The 20,614-nt window shown below is 40.9% G+C and overlaps 1 protein-coding gene and 1 non-coding gene across 2 annotated transcripts in view; one reads left to right on the top strand and one right to left on the bottom strand.

The window, feature by feature from the left end:
- Positions 1 to 20,614, bottom strand: part of CDC123 (cell division cycle 123) — a 59,321-nt gene that overhangs the window by 33,643 nt on the left and 5,064 nt on the right. Inside the window, exons 3-4 of the mRNA XM_026478642.4 lie at positions 3,353 to 3,410; positions 3,070 to 3,102 (exon numbers count right to left, since the gene is read on the bottom strand). Coding sequence (XP_026334427.1) covers positions 3,070 to 3,102; positions 3,353 to 3,410 — 91 coding nt within the window. The remainder of the gene's footprint in view (positions 1 to 3,069; positions 3,103 to 3,352; positions 3,411 to 20,614) is intronic.
- Positions 11,775 to 11,900, top strand: LOC113241161 (U6atac minor spliceosomal RNA). The gene has a single exon (XR_003311473.2). It is a non-coding gene; the product is annotated as a U6atac minor spliceosomal RNA (small nuclear RNA).

A 20,614-nucleotide genomic window follows, 5' to 3' on the forward strand; every position in this document is an offset into this window, starting at 1 on the left:
TCTTTTTTTGTTTTTTAAATCATGAAATGTTTAAAATATACAAAAAAAATGTATACCTGTATTCCTGTATCCATTCAATTTGGTATACTTAACCCAGACCTTTAAATTTCTTAAGGGAACAAGGTTACAATACAAATGAAGCTTCTTACCTCCTCACTCTCCTCCCTAATCCTAACCCTTCCCCTCCCCACAGGCAATCAGAATTACAGACTTGGGCATATTCTTCTAGAGTCATAATTTATACTTAATGATCATACGTGCCTGTCCATAAATTACAGCATTTTAAAAACTTAACATAACTGCTGTTATTGATATGTATACTTCTAACAAACTGCTCTCACTTTTGAGATTTAACCCCCTCAACAGTGTTTTCCCATTTGTAATTCCAGGTTTCTGTACTAGATTAACGGACTATTACCACTCGTCAAAGCTTATATATCCCTCCTTGGGTCTTGGCCCACATACCTCACTGAGAGTGGTCTGCCATGAATGTTCCCCTGCTCAACAACATCTAGTTCCACCCGGCGAAACCCAAACCACTTTAGTAACTTTTTATTTTGAAACAATTTCAGACTTCCAGAAGCATAAAAGAAGAGTAACAAGAAGTTCCATATACTCTTCTGCCAGGCATTTACCAAGTTTGTCCTATCCTTCCCCACCCCAAACCATGGACCTTACAAATCTATGCAGATGTGTGCATTTATTTATACGTATGCATATATAAAACAAATTTTTTCTTACATTCTTAAAAGTAGAAGTCACAATGCGCTTTTACCCCCAAATACTTCAGTATGTTTCCTAAAAGAGCGTGACATTCTTTTACAGAACCTAGCAAAATTATCAAAATCAGGGAACTAACACTGATAGAATACCAGATTTACAGATCTTACTCAAAATGTACCCATTTTCCCAATAATGTCTTTTTTAGCAAAAGAAAAACATTTCTTTCTGAGGATCCAGTCTAGAATCACACCACCGAATTTAGCTGTCATGTCTGCTCAATCTTTAATCTGTAACAGTCCTTCTTTCTGTTGTCCTTTACCTTTCATGACCTTGACATTTTTGAAGAGTACTGGCAGTTATTCTATATAATTTCCAAAAAGTTGCATTTGCTGGAGGTTTCCTCATCAGATTTAGGTTATGCATGTTTGGCAGGTGATGTGTCCTTCTTAGTGCATCGTATCAGGAGGCACACAATGTAGTAGGTCTGTCCCATCACTGACAAGGTTAATGCCGATCACTTGGCTACCAGGTCTTTCTACCGTAAAGTTACTATTTTCCTCTTTATAGTTAATAAGTAATTTTGGTGGAAATACCTTGAGAATATTCCAGGGTCCTCTTTCCCATCAAATACTCACCCACGAGTTCTAACATCTATTCCATCAATTATTACTGTGATGGTTACCAAATGGTGATTTCCAATTCTGTAATTCCTTCTACATTTGTGAGCTGGTGCCTTTCCTACTATAAAAGGCTTTCCCTTCTGCTCCCATTTATTTAATATAACCATTTATTTGTTGGTATGGGATCACAGACCACTGATCTTAGCAAATGGTTATATTCCACTAACATCCCTGTTTTGACACTCAGCTGTTTGGCCAGTGGGAATCCATTTGAGCTGGTCTCTGCATCCTTTCTGTCATGTCTGCCTCATTCTTACTTTCTGACACAAGCTATCACAAGTTCATCTTCACTTTCCTACCCCCAGTCTTGACTTTCTCAAAGGAGCCTCAATTACTTTTCGTGGAGAAGGTATCTAGAAACCAAGATCAGGGCACTAGGTATACTCACTGTTACCATGATGTCACTGTATCACTGCTTCCATCCTTAGTGAATGGAGTTTGGTAGATACATACACGTAAATTATTAATTTCCCTATCTAACCATGTATTAGAAAGCATGAGTTGGCACTGATAATCCTCACCACTTTAAGGGTCCAGGTCAAATATCATGTCTCCCTTTACCCATTTCTAGATGACCTCAGTTCTAACTGTTCTCTCTGTTCTGATAGCACTTTGTCATCTACTCCCACACTGAGAGGAGTGTGGAGTAGACACTCCTCTCAGTGTCTACTTTCCCTGCTGGTTTATAAACTCCCTAACGGCATATCAAACCAAATTCATCTTTGTTCAGAATCCACTATAGTGCCCTGAATATAGGAGATAACAAGCATGTTTAACTGAACAGGATTTTCAGAAATGGAGAGTGACTGATTTGCATGATATCCAGAGTAAAATAAACCACAGACACTTTCCCTTTCTGCACATGTTGGCATGCTTTTTATACCTAAGGAAATATATTGGTTTAGGCATCTCCACTTACTTTTCTTGTACTGTGGATACCAGGTCTCTTCCATTAAAATAAACAGAAGTATCTTCTTATTTAGAATTGTATTAGAATATAACCTTCCCTAAAACTAGTTTCCCTTGTGCCTTTACATATATTTGCAGGGAATTTTATAAAAAGCTTTCTCTTTTATATCAAGGTATAAAAAGCTTCATTTATCTACTATTTTTTAGAAATACATGTTTTACTTCACTCATTCTTTAAAAAAATATTTTTATTAAAAATATATTTCAAGTTGAATTAGACAACAGCATTTTTATCCTGAAAGACTATAATATACTTAATCGACTTCTACATTTTTATATAAGATATTGGTTAAAGACACACACTTCTCTACTCTCACTTGAAAGAAACTATAATTTTTATGCCATTTAAATATACTTGAATAAGTGACTATAGATTTCACTTTAGGTTCTGCAGATCTGGGAACCTCAAAGTTCAATGTTAGGCTTGATTACTTCTTTCAGAGCTCAAAAGAAACAAGTCAAAGCACCAACTATGGACTTAAAATATTTCCTTTGAAATCAAAGGGAAAGAAGGGCAAGGCCACGTTTGCCAACGAACAATGATTCAAGTTATTTTCCAAAATAATAAATCAAAGCCAACAAAGAAACATGCATTTAAAACAGTAAGAGAGAATTGAGAGGGATGTGTATTGAAACCCTGAAGCACCCTATGTGACAATGTGAGGCTGTCCCCACACTGGCATGGCTCTGCTCTTACCGTAAGCGTAGCCGTGTTCTCATCATCCGACCACTGCATGAAGAGGACAGAAACAAAATATTAAACGTCGATAGTGTACTGGGCTTCCAAAAAGCAATGCTCCATCTAAAAATGATACATAAATACAAGACATCTCTTTCTGAAGACAAACTACATGTCAAAGTGAGGTTTTCATGTAATTTCTCACCTTACCGAATGTATGCTAATACATAAACATCAGAACCATTTCAGGGCTCATTTAATTTACAACAGTCTATAGAATGGATTATTTTTTTGAACCAACCTGTATTTCTTCTGCCTCATCATCACTGTCTGGTTGAGAATGTGTTGGTGGATCGTCCCTAGAAGAACATAAAACAAAAATTAAGCAAGAAAAATACTTCAGTGTGTATGTAGTCATAATTTCAGGTGTACTGACTACATATGGGGGAAAAAAAGCCTCAGAATTAGAGGATGTAAGGAAAAATTCATTTTTTGAGGGGCACCTGGATGGCTCAGTCGGTTAAGTGTCTGCCCTCAGCTCAGGTCATGATCTCGGGGTCCTGGGATCAAGCCCTGCATTGGGCTCCCTGCTTAGTGGGGAATCTGCTTCTCCCTCTCCCTCTGCCCGCCCACCCCACTTGTGCTCTGTCTCTATCTGTCTCTCTCTCAAATAAATAAAATCCTTTTTTTAAAAAGTTCATTTTTTGAGACAGAAACTAATAAAAGCTGATATAAAATTAATGAGTTCACTTCCAATAAGAGACGGCAGAAGAAACACTTTCTGCCCTCTTCTCAGAAATCACTAGAACAAGGAAAAGAAAAACTCAAACTTCAGCTCTCAATCCCAATATATGAGAAAGTACTGCCATAGACAAGGAGAATCAAGTGAGATGAAGAAGCCAAAAGGAATCATCCAAAGAGCTGTTCTACCGAAGAGCTAGAATACCCTCAAGAGGCAAAATCAAGAATCTTTTGCTTATACAGTGAAAACAGAGCATGTGGGGTCAAGAATTACCCTGGATCTGGACTGGCACCACAGAAAGGTGTGGGAGAGAGAGGGAAAGAAAGACTCAGACATGCTATCTTTGAAGAAGCCTGTGAGTGAGGCTACATGTTGAAGAGGACCAGCCAGCAGTCCATCTTCATTGCCTAGGGAGGAAGCAAAGGCTGAAAACACTCAGAGTATTCCCTCTCATCAACACTAAACCACAAGTAATTGAAGAACTCACCACATCAATGAAAACAATAATAATCAGAACAAGAACCAGCATAGGATCTGTACCAAGAAACTATAAGAAGAAGGGAACAGGAGGCTTCTGGTTGACCATGGGCATTTATTTATCCCTATGCTCCCTCTTGAAACTCCACTAAAACAGCAGGAAAAATCCCAAAGAAATAAAGGACAAAAAAGGAGACAATTGCAGAAAAGAGAAAGCAATGAAAGTTTGGAAAACAAAAAGCCAGTGAGGAAGATAACCCAGTGAGCAAGAGGTAGAACCTAGACCTACCACAGATAATGGGACCGAAGCTCTGGGCTACCAACAGGTGATTGTGTGAAGTTCACAGAAGGGTCAGCAAGACACACACAGCCTTCCTCACCCCGCACACCCTAACAACTAATCCTCCTCCATGAACCAAAGAGGCTAAGGACTCAAGTCCATAATGCCCCAGAGGAAAATGAGGATGAAATGCTAGAGTATGACGAGAAGCCCTGTGAAAGTCACACTAACAGTGAGGCCGCCAGTCCCCTTCCTCCCACCCTGCTCCCAGAACACACACAGATGACAAGATTCTTCTCTTTAGAAACTGAACCACCCCAGAGGACAGGCCTATAGGTAAGTGTCATCTGGAAAACTTCCACCATTACCTGCTGATTGCTGGCACTCTTAGTCAGCGAGCCCCACCTGGGTACAGAGTGAGCGAGTGTTAGTGTACCTATGTCCTCTCTCTTACATATGAATGAAGACCTAGAATCGTTAGAAAACTAAAGAAAGATTCCAAGATGAAAAAAAAAAGTTTTTTAAAAGGAGAAAGAAAAGGTATATATAAGAAATAGACAATAAAGGGACCAGATGAAAAATATTTTTTAAAATCATTAATATAAAGATAAAAGATAAAGAAGATGAAAGATAAAAAGATAAAAGATACTACACCCATGAGAGAAAAACTGGAAGCTGTAACAAAGGAACAGAGGAGGGGCATCTGGGTGGATCAGTCCTTAAGCATTTGACTCTTGATCTCAGCTCAGGTCTCGATCTCAGGGTTATGAGTTCAAGCCCCACCTTTGGCTCCATGCTAGGCATGGAACATACTTTACAAAAAAACCTTTTTTTTTTTTTTTTTAAAGAAAGAAAGGAACAGAGGACAGGACTGAACCTGCAGAAATGAAAACATGGTAGCTGCTATTCAAAAATTCAAAAGAGGGGTGCCTGGGGGGCTCAGTCGGTTAAGAGTCTGACTTCAACTCAGGTCATGATCCTGGAGTCCTGGGACTGAGTCCCATGTTGGGCTCCCTGCTCCCTGGGGAGTCTGCTTCTCCCTCTCCCTCTGCCACTCCCCCTGCTTGTGCTCACTCATGTTCTGTCAAGTAAATAAAATCTTTAAAAACTAAATAAAAATTCAATAAATTGGGGGCGCCTGGGTGGCTCAGTCGGTTAAGTGTCTGCCTTCAGCTCAAGTCACAATCTCAGGGTCCTGGGATCGAGCCCCACATCGGGCTCCCTGCTGAGAGGGAAGTATCCTTCTCCCTCTCCCTCTGCCTCCTGCTCCCCCACTTGTGCTCTGTCAAATAAATAAATAAAATCTTTTAAAAAACATTCAACAGAATGAATGGCAAAACGAAGGAAATTTCCCAGAAAGAACTAACAAGAGATAAATAACAGAGGAATGATAAAATTCAGAGTATCCAACAAGATCCAGTAACTAAATAACAGGTGTTCAAGAAAGAGAAACCAGAAAATAAGAGAAAATTGTCAAAGATAGAGTATTTTTAAATGTTCCCAAACAGAAAAATACGTCTCTAGAATGGAAGGGCTCACCAAGTACATAGCACAGTGAATGCTGGGGGCGGGGGAAGACTCAGGCGATGTGCAAAGATGGCCACAATAATTCTTCCCATCTAGTCTGACATGTTCCTCTGCGGGGCGACTCTGCCACTCTGCCTATCAAAAAATGGCATTTATGTCCCCATTCCTTTAATTTAAACCGGCTTCAAGACTCATCGTGGCCAACAAAACAAAGCACAAGTGACACCACATAATTCTAGGTGTCAAAAGCCTTTATAGCCTCCGCTCTCTCGTTTGGAATGCTGCCACCACTATGTAAAGAAGCTAAGGGTAGTCTTCTGAGATGAGAGACCACATGGAAAGAGAGGCCCAGCATCAACAGCCAGACATGGGAGTGAGACCATCTTAAAAGCACCCACGTGTTCAGCAGAACCACCAAATGATGAGAGCAACATGATCTGAGGAAGACCAACAGAAGTCTCGCCCAGTGTCAAGAAGTGTAGAGGCTCTGAGATTTTACCCTACTTGCAAGCTAACAGGCTAGCTGGCCACAGTTTCGTGGACTCTGGCAGAAGACCTAAGACTCCTGGTCAGAAACAAAGGACTCTTTTTTTTTTTTTTTTTTTTTTTAAAGATTTTATTTATTTATTCGACAGAGATAGAGACAGCCAGCGAGAGAGGGAACACAAGCAGGGGGAGTGGGAGAGGAAGAAGCAGGCTCACAGCAGAAGAGCCCGATGTGGGGCTCAATCCCAGAACGCCAGGATCGCTCCCTGAGCCGAAGGCAGACGCTTAACCGCTGTGCCACCCAGGCGCCCCACAAAGGACTCTTTGACTGACGGCACAGCATGAAGCATGAGCTTCATCTGCCCATCAGTTTCCGCTGGCCCCTCTGACCCAGGTTTGCGTCACAACTGAGGAACCCTGAATTTAGGGAACTTCATATTTTATGATGGGCTGCAGGTGAACCTGTTCAGTCTCTGACCCAAGGGCAGAGACACTGTCTTTACCTATGCTAGACAGTAAATAAACCTGCTCTCTGCTACGGAGGGAGCCATTACCTCTACCTTCCAAGGCTGTTTGCTATATAAACGTCCTTGAAAAGATAATCAAGAACAAAAGTTGTCAGTGCATCTGTGTGCAAATAAGCAGGAACTGAGACCCAAGAACTGTCTCTCAACACCCACTTCAGCAATCACTGACAAACAAAATGTTTACTGTTCTAAGTCAGTATGTTTGGGCAATTCAGAGGACCATCATGAAATATAAAAACATGAAAGAATAATTCTAAAAACATTCATAAAGAAAACTGGCTCACGATAAAGGAACACAAATCAAAATGACAAGGGACTTCACAGCACTCTAGAAGACAGTAGACCATACCTTAAAATCACAAGGGAAATTTTCTGCCTAGAATACCATACTAAGCCAATTCACCCCCACCTCCACCCCCCCAAAAAATCTATAGAATAAAAAAGTTCTTCAGGTATGCAAAAACTCAGAAGTGTTTCCTCCTATGCATTGTAGAGCATGAGAGTCAATAAAACGAGTAACTCAAGAGACCCAAAAATATGATTGATATCCAAGGGACAGAAAATCCAACACAAAACAGTAAAATTCCAAGGTGACAGCTGTATACCAGTCCTGAAGAGCTACCAGGTTGGAACAGGAGGATGGGGGATTGCTAAAGTGAAATCTCCAGGAACGGAAAATGGAACTGTTCCATTTGGAAGTGTCCAGGACTATTTAGAGAAATATCGAACAGGCTATGACCTATCGGAACAGTTACTAGGTATTAGTGACAGACACACGGAAAACAAAGCAAATTTAAAGAATATGGTTATTACTAAAGAAAAAGCAATCATAGTATACAGTGTGGCTCAGCCACAATAATGTAGTAATACTGTAACCAATGACTAATTTAACCAAAAACTATAATGAAGATAGAGAAGGCGTAAGAAAACTACATCTTCAAATACCATAACACAAAGGTTATGGAATAATACCTAAGGTGGACATAACTAAGAAATAATTAGTTTAAGTATACTGTTAAGAAATACCAAGCTACAAACAGCGGTTCCCTTCAAATTTGTTAAGGATGTACTGTATGTTAAGTGTTACAGTAGCAATCACTGGAAAGGCATATCCTCCTTTATAAATCAAGAAATTGACACACTAGCTTGTCAATCATTCAATCGATCAATCTGTTGTAATTTTGGTTAACATGTATCAATCAGTTCCCTAAATTTTCTTTTCTTAAAGTAATCTCTACACCCAACGTGGGGCTTGAACTCACAACCCTGAGATCAAGAGTCGCATGCTCTACGGACTCAACCACCCAGGCACCCCAGTTCCTAAATTTTTATCAACCTTTGCAATCCTAAAGAACTGACTTGCCAGATCCATGAAGCTAAGAACCAGACACTGTAGCACAGTGATAATACTAACACTGTCACTTGTGAATCCCTGCCCAAGGAGCTAGCCTTTCTTTCTTTTGCATCCCTCTTTAAATACCACATATTTTTAAATACAACATGATTATCTTTACTATGGCTTATTTAACCTTTCAATACAAAAGGTATTCAATGAACGTGAAAATGTATTTTACCACTCTAAAACATCACTTTGTTAGTATAACGAAATACATTTTAAAAATCACGTTTATAACCAGTGTATCCAAATGGTTCTTCAGAAGAACTTACTGCAGTGAAGTAATCATGTTCATTTATTCATCACTCAACAAATACTTATTGAGCCCAGACTCTTTTTTAAGTTCTAAGTATAAACAAGACACCTTATAGAACTGAAAGTCTGGAGTGAAAAAAATGTCCTCTATGTGGAGGTAATGGGAGATTAGACATGAAGAATAGAGTGCTATGGCAGATCCCAATAGCCACTTTCCCATTTCTCTGTTCATAAAACCTCCAACATGTTCAGAAACTAAGTGCCCCTGTGCCTTATGGACTTCTCCCCAGCCACGACAGTACGTACAGACTAATCCACCACTCATGGCTATTCCATCCCCCTTGCCAGTGAGGGACCCGCCCCTGACCAACAAGGGCCAGAGAGCTCCTGAGAAAGTCTACCCTGCTCTTAAAGAGGGACATGAGACAGGATTTCTGGATATGATAGTGTGAGGACATGATCCTTGAATGGACTATGGTGAAACTAGACTCTGGAGAGGAAAATCAAGAAATTCACGGAGAAGCTGATTTTGAGTCCTAGCATCACTGAACTACTATACTTTCTAATAACTACCATGCCTTAGGGCTTCTAATGAAATAAATTATCTGCCTCCTTATTTAAGCCATGTTTAAAACTGGGTATTGTCTTAGTCTGTGCGGGCCACTATAACACAATAACATACACCAGGTATAAACAGGAATTTACGTCTCGCAGTTCCGGAGGCTAGAAGTCCAAGATCAGGGTGCTGCAGGGTCAGGTGCTGGTGCCAGCCCTCTTCCGGGCTACAGATGGCCACCTTCTTGCCGTGTCCTTACATGGCAGAAGGGGCAAGGGAGTTCTCTGGGGCACCTTTTATTAGGGCAGAGAGGCCATTCATGAAGCCTCCACCCTCATGACTTTATCACCTCCCAAAGGTCCCACCTTCTAATACCAAATATCTTTGGGGGTTAGGATTTCAACATATGACTTTGGGGGCCACACAAACACTTGGACCACAGCAGATATTCTATTACTTGAGACCAAAGTCACCCCAACTGACCCAGAAAGCAAACACAGGGAATGCTGGATGGCAGGTTAAGGAGATGAAGTAAGAGCTGGAAGAGCAAAAAGACCACATTCACTTCATGCGAGACGAAACTGTAGAAATTATATTGAGGCTTGGTCTGCCTTTTAATTTCTTTATTGTAACAACTACCTTGGAAACCAGAGGAAAGTATTTAAATAAGAATTTCACGTTCTGAGATAGGCACCCTAATACACTAGTATTAAGAGCATAAACTGGTACAATGGTTAGTGAAAGCTATTTGGTCAAGAGTTTTCTTTTTTTTTTTTTTTTTAAGATTTTTTTTAGTTATTTGAGAGAGAGGAAGAGCACACGAGCAGGGGAGGGGCAGAGGGAGAGAAAGAAGCAGACTCCTGCTGAGCAGGGAGCCTGACACAGGCTGGATCCCAGGACCCTGGGATCATGACCTGAGCCGAAGGCAGACACTTAACCAACTGAGCCACCCAGGTACCCCCTGGTCAAGAGTCTTAAAAATTTTTATAACCTTTGCTCTATGACTAGAGCCTGGGATTTTTATTGCACATAAATAATCCTAAATGCAAACAGTGTTCCATGCAAAAATATGTTCACTGAAGAATTATTTGTCAGTGAAGTTGTAAATGACCTAAATGTCCAACAATGACATCAGACCAGAAATAGCAAGTGCATACACACAGAGATTATGCAGTTCTTAAAAACAATTTTATTCCATTTTAAAAACATGGAAAAATTATCCTATGGTGTTCAATGATAAAAGAACATAAAATTATATATGTAGTATGCTCATAACTTAGGCTAAAAAATGTGTTTAAAAAGACTAGTGAAGATGTACCAATATTTGAGCAGCATTTGCTTTTAGGTGGTGGAATTATAAGTGATTTTTTTCTGCTTCTTTATATTTTCTGTAGTATTCAAGTTTACTATAATGAGCAAGTATTGCTTTGACAATGAGGCGGGGGCACCTTTTACACATGATAGAATGTCTAAGCATTCATATTGCTCCTACTCCCTCCCATTTCAGAATCGATCTTACCAAACAAAACCAAGTCATACATATTCCCATAGTCTATGCTAAGGAAAGATGCCTAACTGATCTATCTCAGTATCTACAAATAACAAGTAGTAGTTCACTACTGGCCTACTCACAATAAAAAGAATATTCAGCAACTCTGGTTCATTAACTCCACCCTATTTATCTGTAACTATAATACTGTATCCTTTGATGCAGGGAAACATTCCATACAAAGGAGCTAAAATGTTCACCTAGGGGCGCCTGGGTGGCACAGCGGTTAAGCGTCTGCCTTCGGCTCAGGGCGTGATCCCGGAGTTGTGGGATCGAGCCCCACATCAGGCTCCTCTGCTATGAGCCTGCTTCTTCCTCTCCCATTCCCCCTGCTTGTGTTCCCTCCTCACTGGCTGTCTCTATCTCTGTCAGATAAATAAATAAATAAAATCTTTAAAAAAAAAAATGTTCACCTAGTAATAGATGCAGTTATGGTACTCTATAAATAATATATTAAATACACACTCATTCACCTGTTATTATCTGGACTCGGGGAGAAATTACTGCTAGAAACCAACCTGGATTACTCTGGCCTGAACTCAGATCATGTAGGACTGTAATTGTTGAACAAATGAAAACCATTAGGATGTCCTGATCCGAGGCCATGAATCCAATTGCTGATATGAACTCTAGAATAGGAGTGTGCTGTTATCCACAGGGTAACTTGTTCTGTTGATCAATACCTTGGATCAATAAGTGATAACTGATATAGTCACTAGTGAGTCTAGATTTTAATCGCTCGGAGGTTGTTTTTGTTCTCCAAGGTCACCCCAACCAAAATTGTTAACCCACGTAAAATTTTACTATCCCTTTAGGTTAGGTTAAATTATGTTATTTTTGGATAAATTAAAGCTCCACAGGGTCCTCTCATCTTGTTTTTTTTATTCCCCCGCTCTTCACTGGAACATCAAACAGATTAGGAGAGCAAGTGTTGTATGAACTGAGAAGGTTAGCACTCCCCTTTACAAGGATGGAAGAGACTCTCAGGCCTAACAACACACATGTATGGTTATGGCACTGCCACCTACTCCAAGGCATCTAACCATCATTTTTCAAGAAACAGACTCTTAACAATAGAGAAAACAAACTGATAGTTATCGGAGGTGTGTGGGGGGGAATGGGTGAACTAGGTGATGGGGATTATGGAGTGCACTTGTCATGATGAGCACTGGGTAATGTATGGAAGTGTTGAATCACTATATTATACACCTAAAACTAATATTACACTGTATGTTAACTAACTGGAATTTGAATAAAAACTTTAAAAAATATATTCATAGATTAAAAAATAAAATAATAGGGGCGCCTGGGTGGCACAGTCGTTAAGCGTCTGCCTTCAGCTCAGAGCGTGATCCCAGTGTTCTGGGATCGAGCCCCACATCAGGCTCCTCCGCTATGAGCCTGCTTCTTCCTCTCCCACTCCCCCTGCTTGTGTTCCCTCTCTCGCTGGCTGTCTCTCTCTCTGTCGAATGAATAAATAAATAAAATCTTTAAAAAAAATAAAAAATAAAAAAAATAAAATCTTTAAAAGAAAAAAAGACACATTTGAAGAAAGCAACTTAGCAATGAAACACAGCAACACAGATGAATCCCAAAAGCATCATGTGGACTTAAAACAGCCAGACAGAAAAGAATGCATACTGTATGATTTCACTTACCTGAAGTCCCAGAACTAGCAGAACTAAGGTATGGAGATTTAAATCGGATCAGTGTTTGCCTGGGGTTGGGCTGGGGGAGGTAGGTAGGATCAACCGAAAAGGGGCAGCAGGGACTTTCCCTGGGAGTGGAAATGTTTGGTATTTTTTATGGAAGAGGTGATGAAACAGGTGTATGTATTTATCAAAACTCACCAAACATTACACTCAGAATCTGTGCACTTTACTGCAAATGTCCCTCATTTAAATTGTACCTATAATTTTCAAGTTTTTACCTAGAAAAGGAATCTAAAATTACCGCCCTTTTCGGGGCGCCTGGGTGGCACAGCGGTTAAGCTTCTGCCTTCGGCTCAGGGCGTGATCCTGGCGTTATGGGATCGAGCCCCATATCAGGCTCCTCCGCTATGAGCCTGCTTCTTCCTCTCCCACTCCCCCTGCTTGTGTTCCCTCTCTCGCTGGCTGTCTCTATCTCTGTTGAATGAATAAATAAAACCTTTTAAAAAAATAAAATAAAATAAAATAAAATAATAAAATAAAATAAATAAAATAAAATAAAATAAAATAATAAAATAAAATAAAATAAATAAAATAAAATAAAATAAAATAAAATAAAATAAAATAACCGCCCTTTTCAAATCAAAGGCTTTTCTCAGCCTGAGCAAATGACATCTTCATTCATCCAGCTGTTCAGCCAGAAATGAGAGGGTGATTCTTGCCAGCACCTTCTCTGTCACCAAGTTCTGAAGGTGCAGCTGCTCCAAGACATCTCAAATCCATTCACTTCTCCCCCTCCAGGGTCACCACCATAGTTCAAGCCACTGTCAGTTCACACTGATCCAATGCAGTATCCTCCTAATCGGTTTTCCATTTTCACATGGTAACCAGTCCTAGTTCAAAACCTGAAACCTGCTAGGGTCACTCTCTTGCTCAGAGCTCTTCAATGCATTCCCACTGATCTCGGAATAAATTCTAGGATCTTTAACAGGACTCCCACACAACCTCTTACCACCTCTCCAATGGCAACAACCAACTCTTGCACCATTCAGTCCTCCACATCCAGCCACATGACCCCCTTAGAGCGTCCTGCAGGTCAAGACCTTCCACGTCTCAGAGCCCTCATTAATGCTGTTCCCTCAGCCTCAAGATTCCTCCCTCCACCCATCAACTGACTACCTTCCACCCAAACTTCCTGTCTCAGAGGCTCCTAGGTTACTTCAGTATTCCCTGCAATCCTTAGCCAGGATTAAATCACCCACAGTGATTTAATGTCTCATCACAATTTTCACTGACACCTTTACTGGTGTGCTTGGTTTATGTTCGGACTGAGATCGATGATGATGGTGAGTGCAGTTAATGTTTCCTAATAGCATACAACATACCAGTACTGGGTGAAACATTTTACATATGATCTCTTCTCATTTGCATAACAACCCAGATAAGTTCTAGGATGTCAGTCATCCCATTTACGGGCAGACAGGGAAAATGAGGCACATTACAAAGATACGATTTGACAGCAGGCAGTGAGATGGAAGGACCAGCACTATCAGCTCCCACAAAATATGAAGCTGAACCGTCAATGCCAAAAGGGCAGGGTCCCTCTTTGATCTGTGCATTACCGTGCAGCAGAGTGCCGCACAGAGCCATTTAACAGTATTTAAAAGGGCCTGCCACAAGCTCCCACAAACATCTGGACAATGAAAAACAATACAGGGGCTCTTCAATATGCTAACAGTACAGAAATCTATCCAGTACTTTCTAATGTTAGAAATCATTTTCTTTATAGACCCATTTATCTGACCTCATTATAGTTCTAGATTTGAGAATAAAATTATGTCTTTAAGTATCCTAAAGCTGAGTCTTGGCTCACTATTCTATTTCCTTATCCTGCAATTATTCCAAGTTAATGAGGCTCTCCATTAATAATTTTCAAGTTATTATGAGGCTGAGAATACCAAAAACAGAAATATAATCCAGAAAGCTACACAGAAAATTCATGACAAGAAAAGGGGGGGGCTGTAAAATTAGTGTTACTGTGGGGCGCTTGGGTGGCTCAGTTGGTTGAGCGTCCGACTCTCTATTTCAGCTCAGGTTGTGATTTCGGGGTCGTGAGATCAAGCCCCACATCAGGCTCTGTGCTCAGCGTGAAGTCTGTTTAAGACTCTCTCACCCCTCCCTCTGTGCCCCCGGTTCCCTTGCACGCACACTCTCTCTCTAAAATAAATAAATATATCTTTTAAAAAATTAGTGTTATTGAAAACATATACAATTCTAATTAAGTTTCTAAGTCCCTTCATCCAACAAATGTCTATCGGGCACCTCTGATGTATCAGGCACTGTTCCAAGAGCTAGGAACAAAACTGTCCAAGACCTAATTCTCATGAAGCCAACATTCGAATACCAGGACAGTTATGGGAATTATGTCAGATGGACAGAAGTATTATGCAGAAAAATAAAGTGAGGCAAGGGGGTGAAGATTAAAGCACCAAAATGTGCCCACGTATACCAATGAGCAGGATTCAGCCTTAAAGGGAAAGAAACTGACACAAGCCATAACACGGACAAACCCCAAAGACATCATGCTGGTGAAATAAAGCTCGTCACAAAAGGACAAATACTGCACGATTCCACCCATGTGAGATAATGAAAGTACTCAAAAATCACAGGCACAGAAAGTACAACGGTGGTAGCCAGGGGCTAGTGGGAGGAGGAATGGGGAGTCAGTGTTTCCATGGGGACCGAGTTTTGGCTTTACAAGATGAACAGAGTTCTGGAGGTGGATGGTGATGATGGTTGCAAACATTATAAACGTACTTAGTACCACTGAGCTGTACACTTAAAAATAATTAAGATAGTAAATCTTGTGCTATGTGTATTTTACCATAATAAAAAATTTTTGTAATAATTCCAAGGGAAAATGATTTTCAACCTAGAATCCTACAAAAAAGGAGTACAGTACAGCAAGGGTTCCTGTTAGGCTATTTTAGAAAGGCAAGTGAGGGATGAGCACTTAGGTGACATGACCTCTGAGCAAAAATCCTGAATGAAAAAATAGGAACTTCATTAAATTCTATGATTCTTAAACTTTTTCAAGTTTGCACTAAAAAGACTGAAGCTTAGCAATGTTTTCCCTTTATGAAGAAAGGAACTACATGAACAGAGAAGGTAGAAGTGGGGTTAACCGTGGGCAAAGAAAAAGTTAAGGAATTACATGATACACCTAGTGAAGCTGTCTGTTTGTAACGGACAATTTTTATCTTAAGAGCTGAAGTATCTTGGGGCGCCTGGCTGGCTCAATCAGAGGAGCGTCCAACGCCTGATCTCAGTGTCATGATTCTGAGCCCCACAGTGGGTATAGAGATTACTTAAATAAATACACTTAAAAAAAAAAATAGGTGAAGGAACTCAAAGGGTCATACCATGCCCTCTTCCTCCCGCCACCCTTTCCCTAACTCCAGAAGGAAGACTTATCATCATACCTATTTTCTCAAGGAAAAGATGACAGAACTGCCCAATTTCATAACTGGTGACTACTAGAGGAGGAAGTATCCAATTATGAATCTTATTAATTGACTATGGTGTGAGAGAGTGGTCAATTTTCATTCTTTTGCATGTAGCTGTCCAATTTTCCCAGCACCATTTATTGAAGAGACTTTTTTCCACCGGATGTTTTTTCCTGCTTTATCAAAGATAAGTTGCCCAAAGAGCTGAGGGTCCATTTCTGGGTTCTCTATTCTGTTCCATTGGTCTATGTGTCTGTTTTTGTGCCAGTACCATGCTGTCTTTGTGATCACAGCTTTGTAGTACAGCTCGAAATCCGGCATTGTGATGCCCCCAGCTTTGTTTTTCCTTTTCAACAGTTCCTTGGAGATTCGGGGCCTTTTCTGGTTCCACACAAATTTAAGGACTATTTGTTCCAGTTCTTTGAAAAATGTCCTCGGTATTTTGATCGGGATAGCATTGAAAGTGTAGATTGCTCTGGGTAGCATGGACATTTAAACTGTTAATTCTTCCGATCCATGAGCATGGAGTATTTTTCCATCTTTTTGTGTCTTCCTCAATGTCTTTCAAGAGTGATTTATAGTTTCTAGAATATAGGTCCTTTACATCTCTGGTTAAGTTAATTCCAAGGTAACGTCTGGGTTTTGGTGCTATTGTATATGGGATGGATTCCCTAATTTCTCTTTCTTCAGTCTCATTATTCGTGTATAGAAATGCAACTGATTTCTGAGCATTGATTTTGTATCCCGCCACATTACTGAATTGCTCTATAACTTCTAATAGTTTGGGAGTGGATTCTTTTGGGTTTTCCATATAGAGTATCATGTCATCTGCGAAGAGAGACATTTTGACTTCTCCTTTGCCAATTTGGATACCTTTTATCCCTTTTTGTTGTCTGACTGCTGTTGCAAGGACTTCTAGTACTATGTTGAATAACAGTGGCGAGAGCGGGCATCCTTGTCGTGCTCCTGATCTTAAGGGAAAGGCTTCCAGCTTTTCCCCATTGAGAATAATATTTGCTGTAGGCTTTTCATAAATGGCTTTTATGAGATTGAGAAATGTATCCTCTACTCCTACATTCTGAAGGGTTTTAATCAGGAAAGGATGCTGTATTTTTGTCAAATGCTTTTTCTGCATCAATTGAGAGGATCATATGGTTCCCGAGTCTTTTCTTGTTGATATGATGTATCACGCTGATCGATTTGCGAATGTTGAACCACGCTAGCATCCCAGGGATGAATCCCACTTGGTCATGATGGATAATCCTTTTAATGTACTGTTGGATTCTATTAGCCAGGATCTTGTTGAGGATTTTGGCGTCCATATTCATTAGGGAAATCGGTCTATAATTCTCCTTTTTGATGGGGTCTTTGCCTGGTTTGGGGATCAAGGTAATATTGGCCTCATAGAATGAGTTTGGTAGCTTTATTTCTGTTTCTATTTTTTGAAATAGCTTTAGGAGAATAGGTATTATTTCTTCTTTGAATGTTTGGTAGAATTCCCCAGGAAAACCGTCCGGGCCTGGAGTTTTGTTATTTGGAAGGTTGTTTATCACTGACTCAATCTCTTCATAATTGATTGGCCTGTTTAAAAAATCAATTTCTTCCTGTTTCAGTCTTGGTAGTTTATAGGTTTCCAGGAAGGCCTCCATCTCTTCCAGATTGCTTAATTTATTGGCATATAGCTGTTGGTAAAAGTTTCTAATAATCCTTCCAATTCCATTGGTGTTGGTCGTGACCTCTCCTTTTTCATTAATAATTTTATTAATTTGGGTCCTTTCTCTATTCTTTTGGATAAGTCTTGCCAGCGGTTTGTCAATTTTATTGATTCTCTCCAAGAACCAGCTTCTAGTTCTGTTGATCTGCTCGACTGTACTTCTGGTTTCTAATTCATTGATTTCTGCTCTCATCTTGTTCAACTGCTTCCTCGTGCGTGGATTAGGCCTGTCCCTCTGTTGCTGTTCCAGCTTCTTGAGGTGAGAATATAAAAACTGCATTTTAGATTTTTCTATTCTTTTGAGTGAGGCTTGGATGGCTATGTATTTCCCCCTTAGGACTGCCTTTGCAGCATCCCATAGGTTTTGGACCATTGTGTTTTCATTCTCCTTGGTCTCCATAAATTGTTTAAATTGATTTTTGATTTCCTGGTTTCTCGAGTCATTCCTGAGCAGGATGGTTCTTAGTCTCCAAGTGTTTGAGTTTCTTCCAAATTTTTTCTTATGGTTGAGTTCCAATTTCAGAGCATTGTAGTCTGAGAATATGCAGGGAATAATTTCAGTCTTTTGATATCGGTCGAGACCTGTTTTGTGTCCCAGAACATGGTCTATTCTTGAGAATGTTCCATGGGCATTAGAATAGAATAAGTGTTCTTTGGTTCTGGGGTGTAGTGTTCTATGTATATCTATGAGGTCCAACTCGTCGAGTATGGCATTCAAAGGTCTTGTTTCTATGTTGGTTTTCTGTTCCGGTGCTCTGTCTATTGCTGATAGTGGAGTGTTGAGGTCCCCTACTATTAACGTATTTTTATCTATATGTCTCTTTATTCTGGTTAAGAGTTGGCTTGTGTATCTTGCTGCTCCCCTGTTGGGGGCATAGATATTTATAATTGTCATATCCACTTGTTGGATACATCCTTTAAGAATAATATAGTGCCCTTCTGTGTCTCTAACTATAGTCTTTAGTTTAAAATCCAATCTGACTCATATGAGAATTGCTACCCCAGCTTTCTTTTGAGGTCCATTGGCGTGAAAGATGGTATTCCATCCCTTTACTTTCAGTCTGGATATATCTTTAGGTTCAAAATGAGTCTCTTGTAGACAGCAAATGGATGGGTCATGTCTTTTCATCCAATCTGCAAACCTGTGGCATTTATGGCAGCATTTAGGCCATTTACATTGAGACTGATTATTGAGAGATATGATTTTAATGATGCTGCCCATGTTGCCAGTAAAGTCTTTCTTTCTATAGATTGTGACTTTCTGTTCTGTACCACTCTTGGGCCGTTTTACTTTTATAGAACCCCCCTTAATATCTCCTGTAGGGCTGGTTTCGTGGTTATGAAATTGGTTAATGACTGGCGATTCTGGAAGGTCTTTATTTCACCATCAATTCTGAATGACAGCCTTGCTGGCTAAAGGATCCTTGGCTGCATGTTTTTCTCTGAAAGAGCTTTAAAAATGCTCCCCCAACCCTTTCTCTTATTCCAGGTCTGTGTAGACAGGTCTGACGTAATTCTGATACCTTTGCCTTGGTACGTGAGAAATTTCTTTGCCCTGGGGCCGCTTTCAATACTGTATCCTTGGATCTAATATTTGCGAATGCACTATGACATGACGTGGCGTAGGTTTGTCGTGGTTGAGCTTGGGAGGGGTCCTCTCTGCCTCTTGGACACGAATGTTTGTTTCCCTTGCTAGATTAGGGAAATTTTCAGCTACAATTTGTTCAAATATCTCTTCTAGACCTCTGTTTTTCTCCACCCCCTTGGGGATGCCAATGATTCTGACATTGGAACGTTTGTGTCAGTAATCTCCCGTAACCTACACTCCTGAGCGTGGATTTTTTTTGAGTCCCGATTCTATTTTAGCTTTCTCTTCTACTAACCCATCCTCCAATTCGCTGATACGTTCTTCTGCCTCATTCACCCTGGCCGTCAGAGCCTCTAGTTTTGACTGCATTTGGCTCATAGAATTTTTTATTTCTGCCAAATCGCTCTCATTTCCGCCCTTAGAGATTCTATATTCTCATTAACATTTTCGTTAATACTTTTTTCAAGTCTACACATCATCTTGACCATTGTTACTCTGAACTCCATTTCTGATAATTTGGTTATATCCATATCCATTAGTTCTGTGGCAGAGGCCACAGACTCATTGTCTTTTCTTTGCTGGGGGGCACTTCTCCTTCTCGTCATTCTGATGAGGAGAGGTTGCGGGGTTGTCCAGAGCCCAAATTATTGATCGGGACCCAGGCAGTGAGCCCTTGTTTTATAGGGATCTTAGAAATGTGGGCTTCTTGATTTTTCAGCCTGCCTTCTGGGGGAGGGGGCCTGCCGCGCCGATACTCAGGCAACCCTGTTTGGGTAGAGTCTCCGTGTCCCCTGCGAGGGGGGATGGGGATGGGCACACTGTGAGCCGGTATTTCCAGGCTTTTGTTCTCTGGTGGCTTTCCCTGGCGGTTTGCTGTGCCTCTTCTGAGAGTCAGAGCAGCAGTGGCCAAATCTCAGCCTGTCTCAGAACAGAGGGATCGTGGACCGTTCTCCACTGATGTTCTGGCCACTTTAACTCTGTTTCTGCTGGTGCTGCTCAACCCTGCAGCGTCCCGGGATGTGCGCCCCACACCCGGAGTCCCAGCCCTCACTTCCAGGGCTGGCGCGTCTCTGTCCTTTGTGTTTCTAACACCGCCAGCCCCCCCACCCCCCCCCACCCCCCCCCCCCCCCCGCGCACTCCAAAGCTCCGGCCCTCAGTCTTGGTTGTGCGTGTTCCCGGCTCACGGCCTCAGTCTGGATCCAGTGAGCTCACTGGGATTCCGGAGTTCCGTGAGAAGCCTGGTGGCGCGCACTCCCAGCTCAGCTCACGGTCTCAGTCCGCTCTCTCGTGGGTGCCAGTCCGCGAGCCCG

Source organism: Ursus arctos, unplaced genomic scaffold (genome assembly GCF_023065955.2).
Source record: "Ursus arctos isolate Adak ecotype North America unplaced genomic scaffold, UrsArc2.0 scaffold_30, whole genome shotgun sequence".
Classification (NCBI taxonomy): Eukaryota; Metazoa; Chordata; class Mammalia; order Carnivora; family Ursidae; genus Ursus; species Ursus arctos.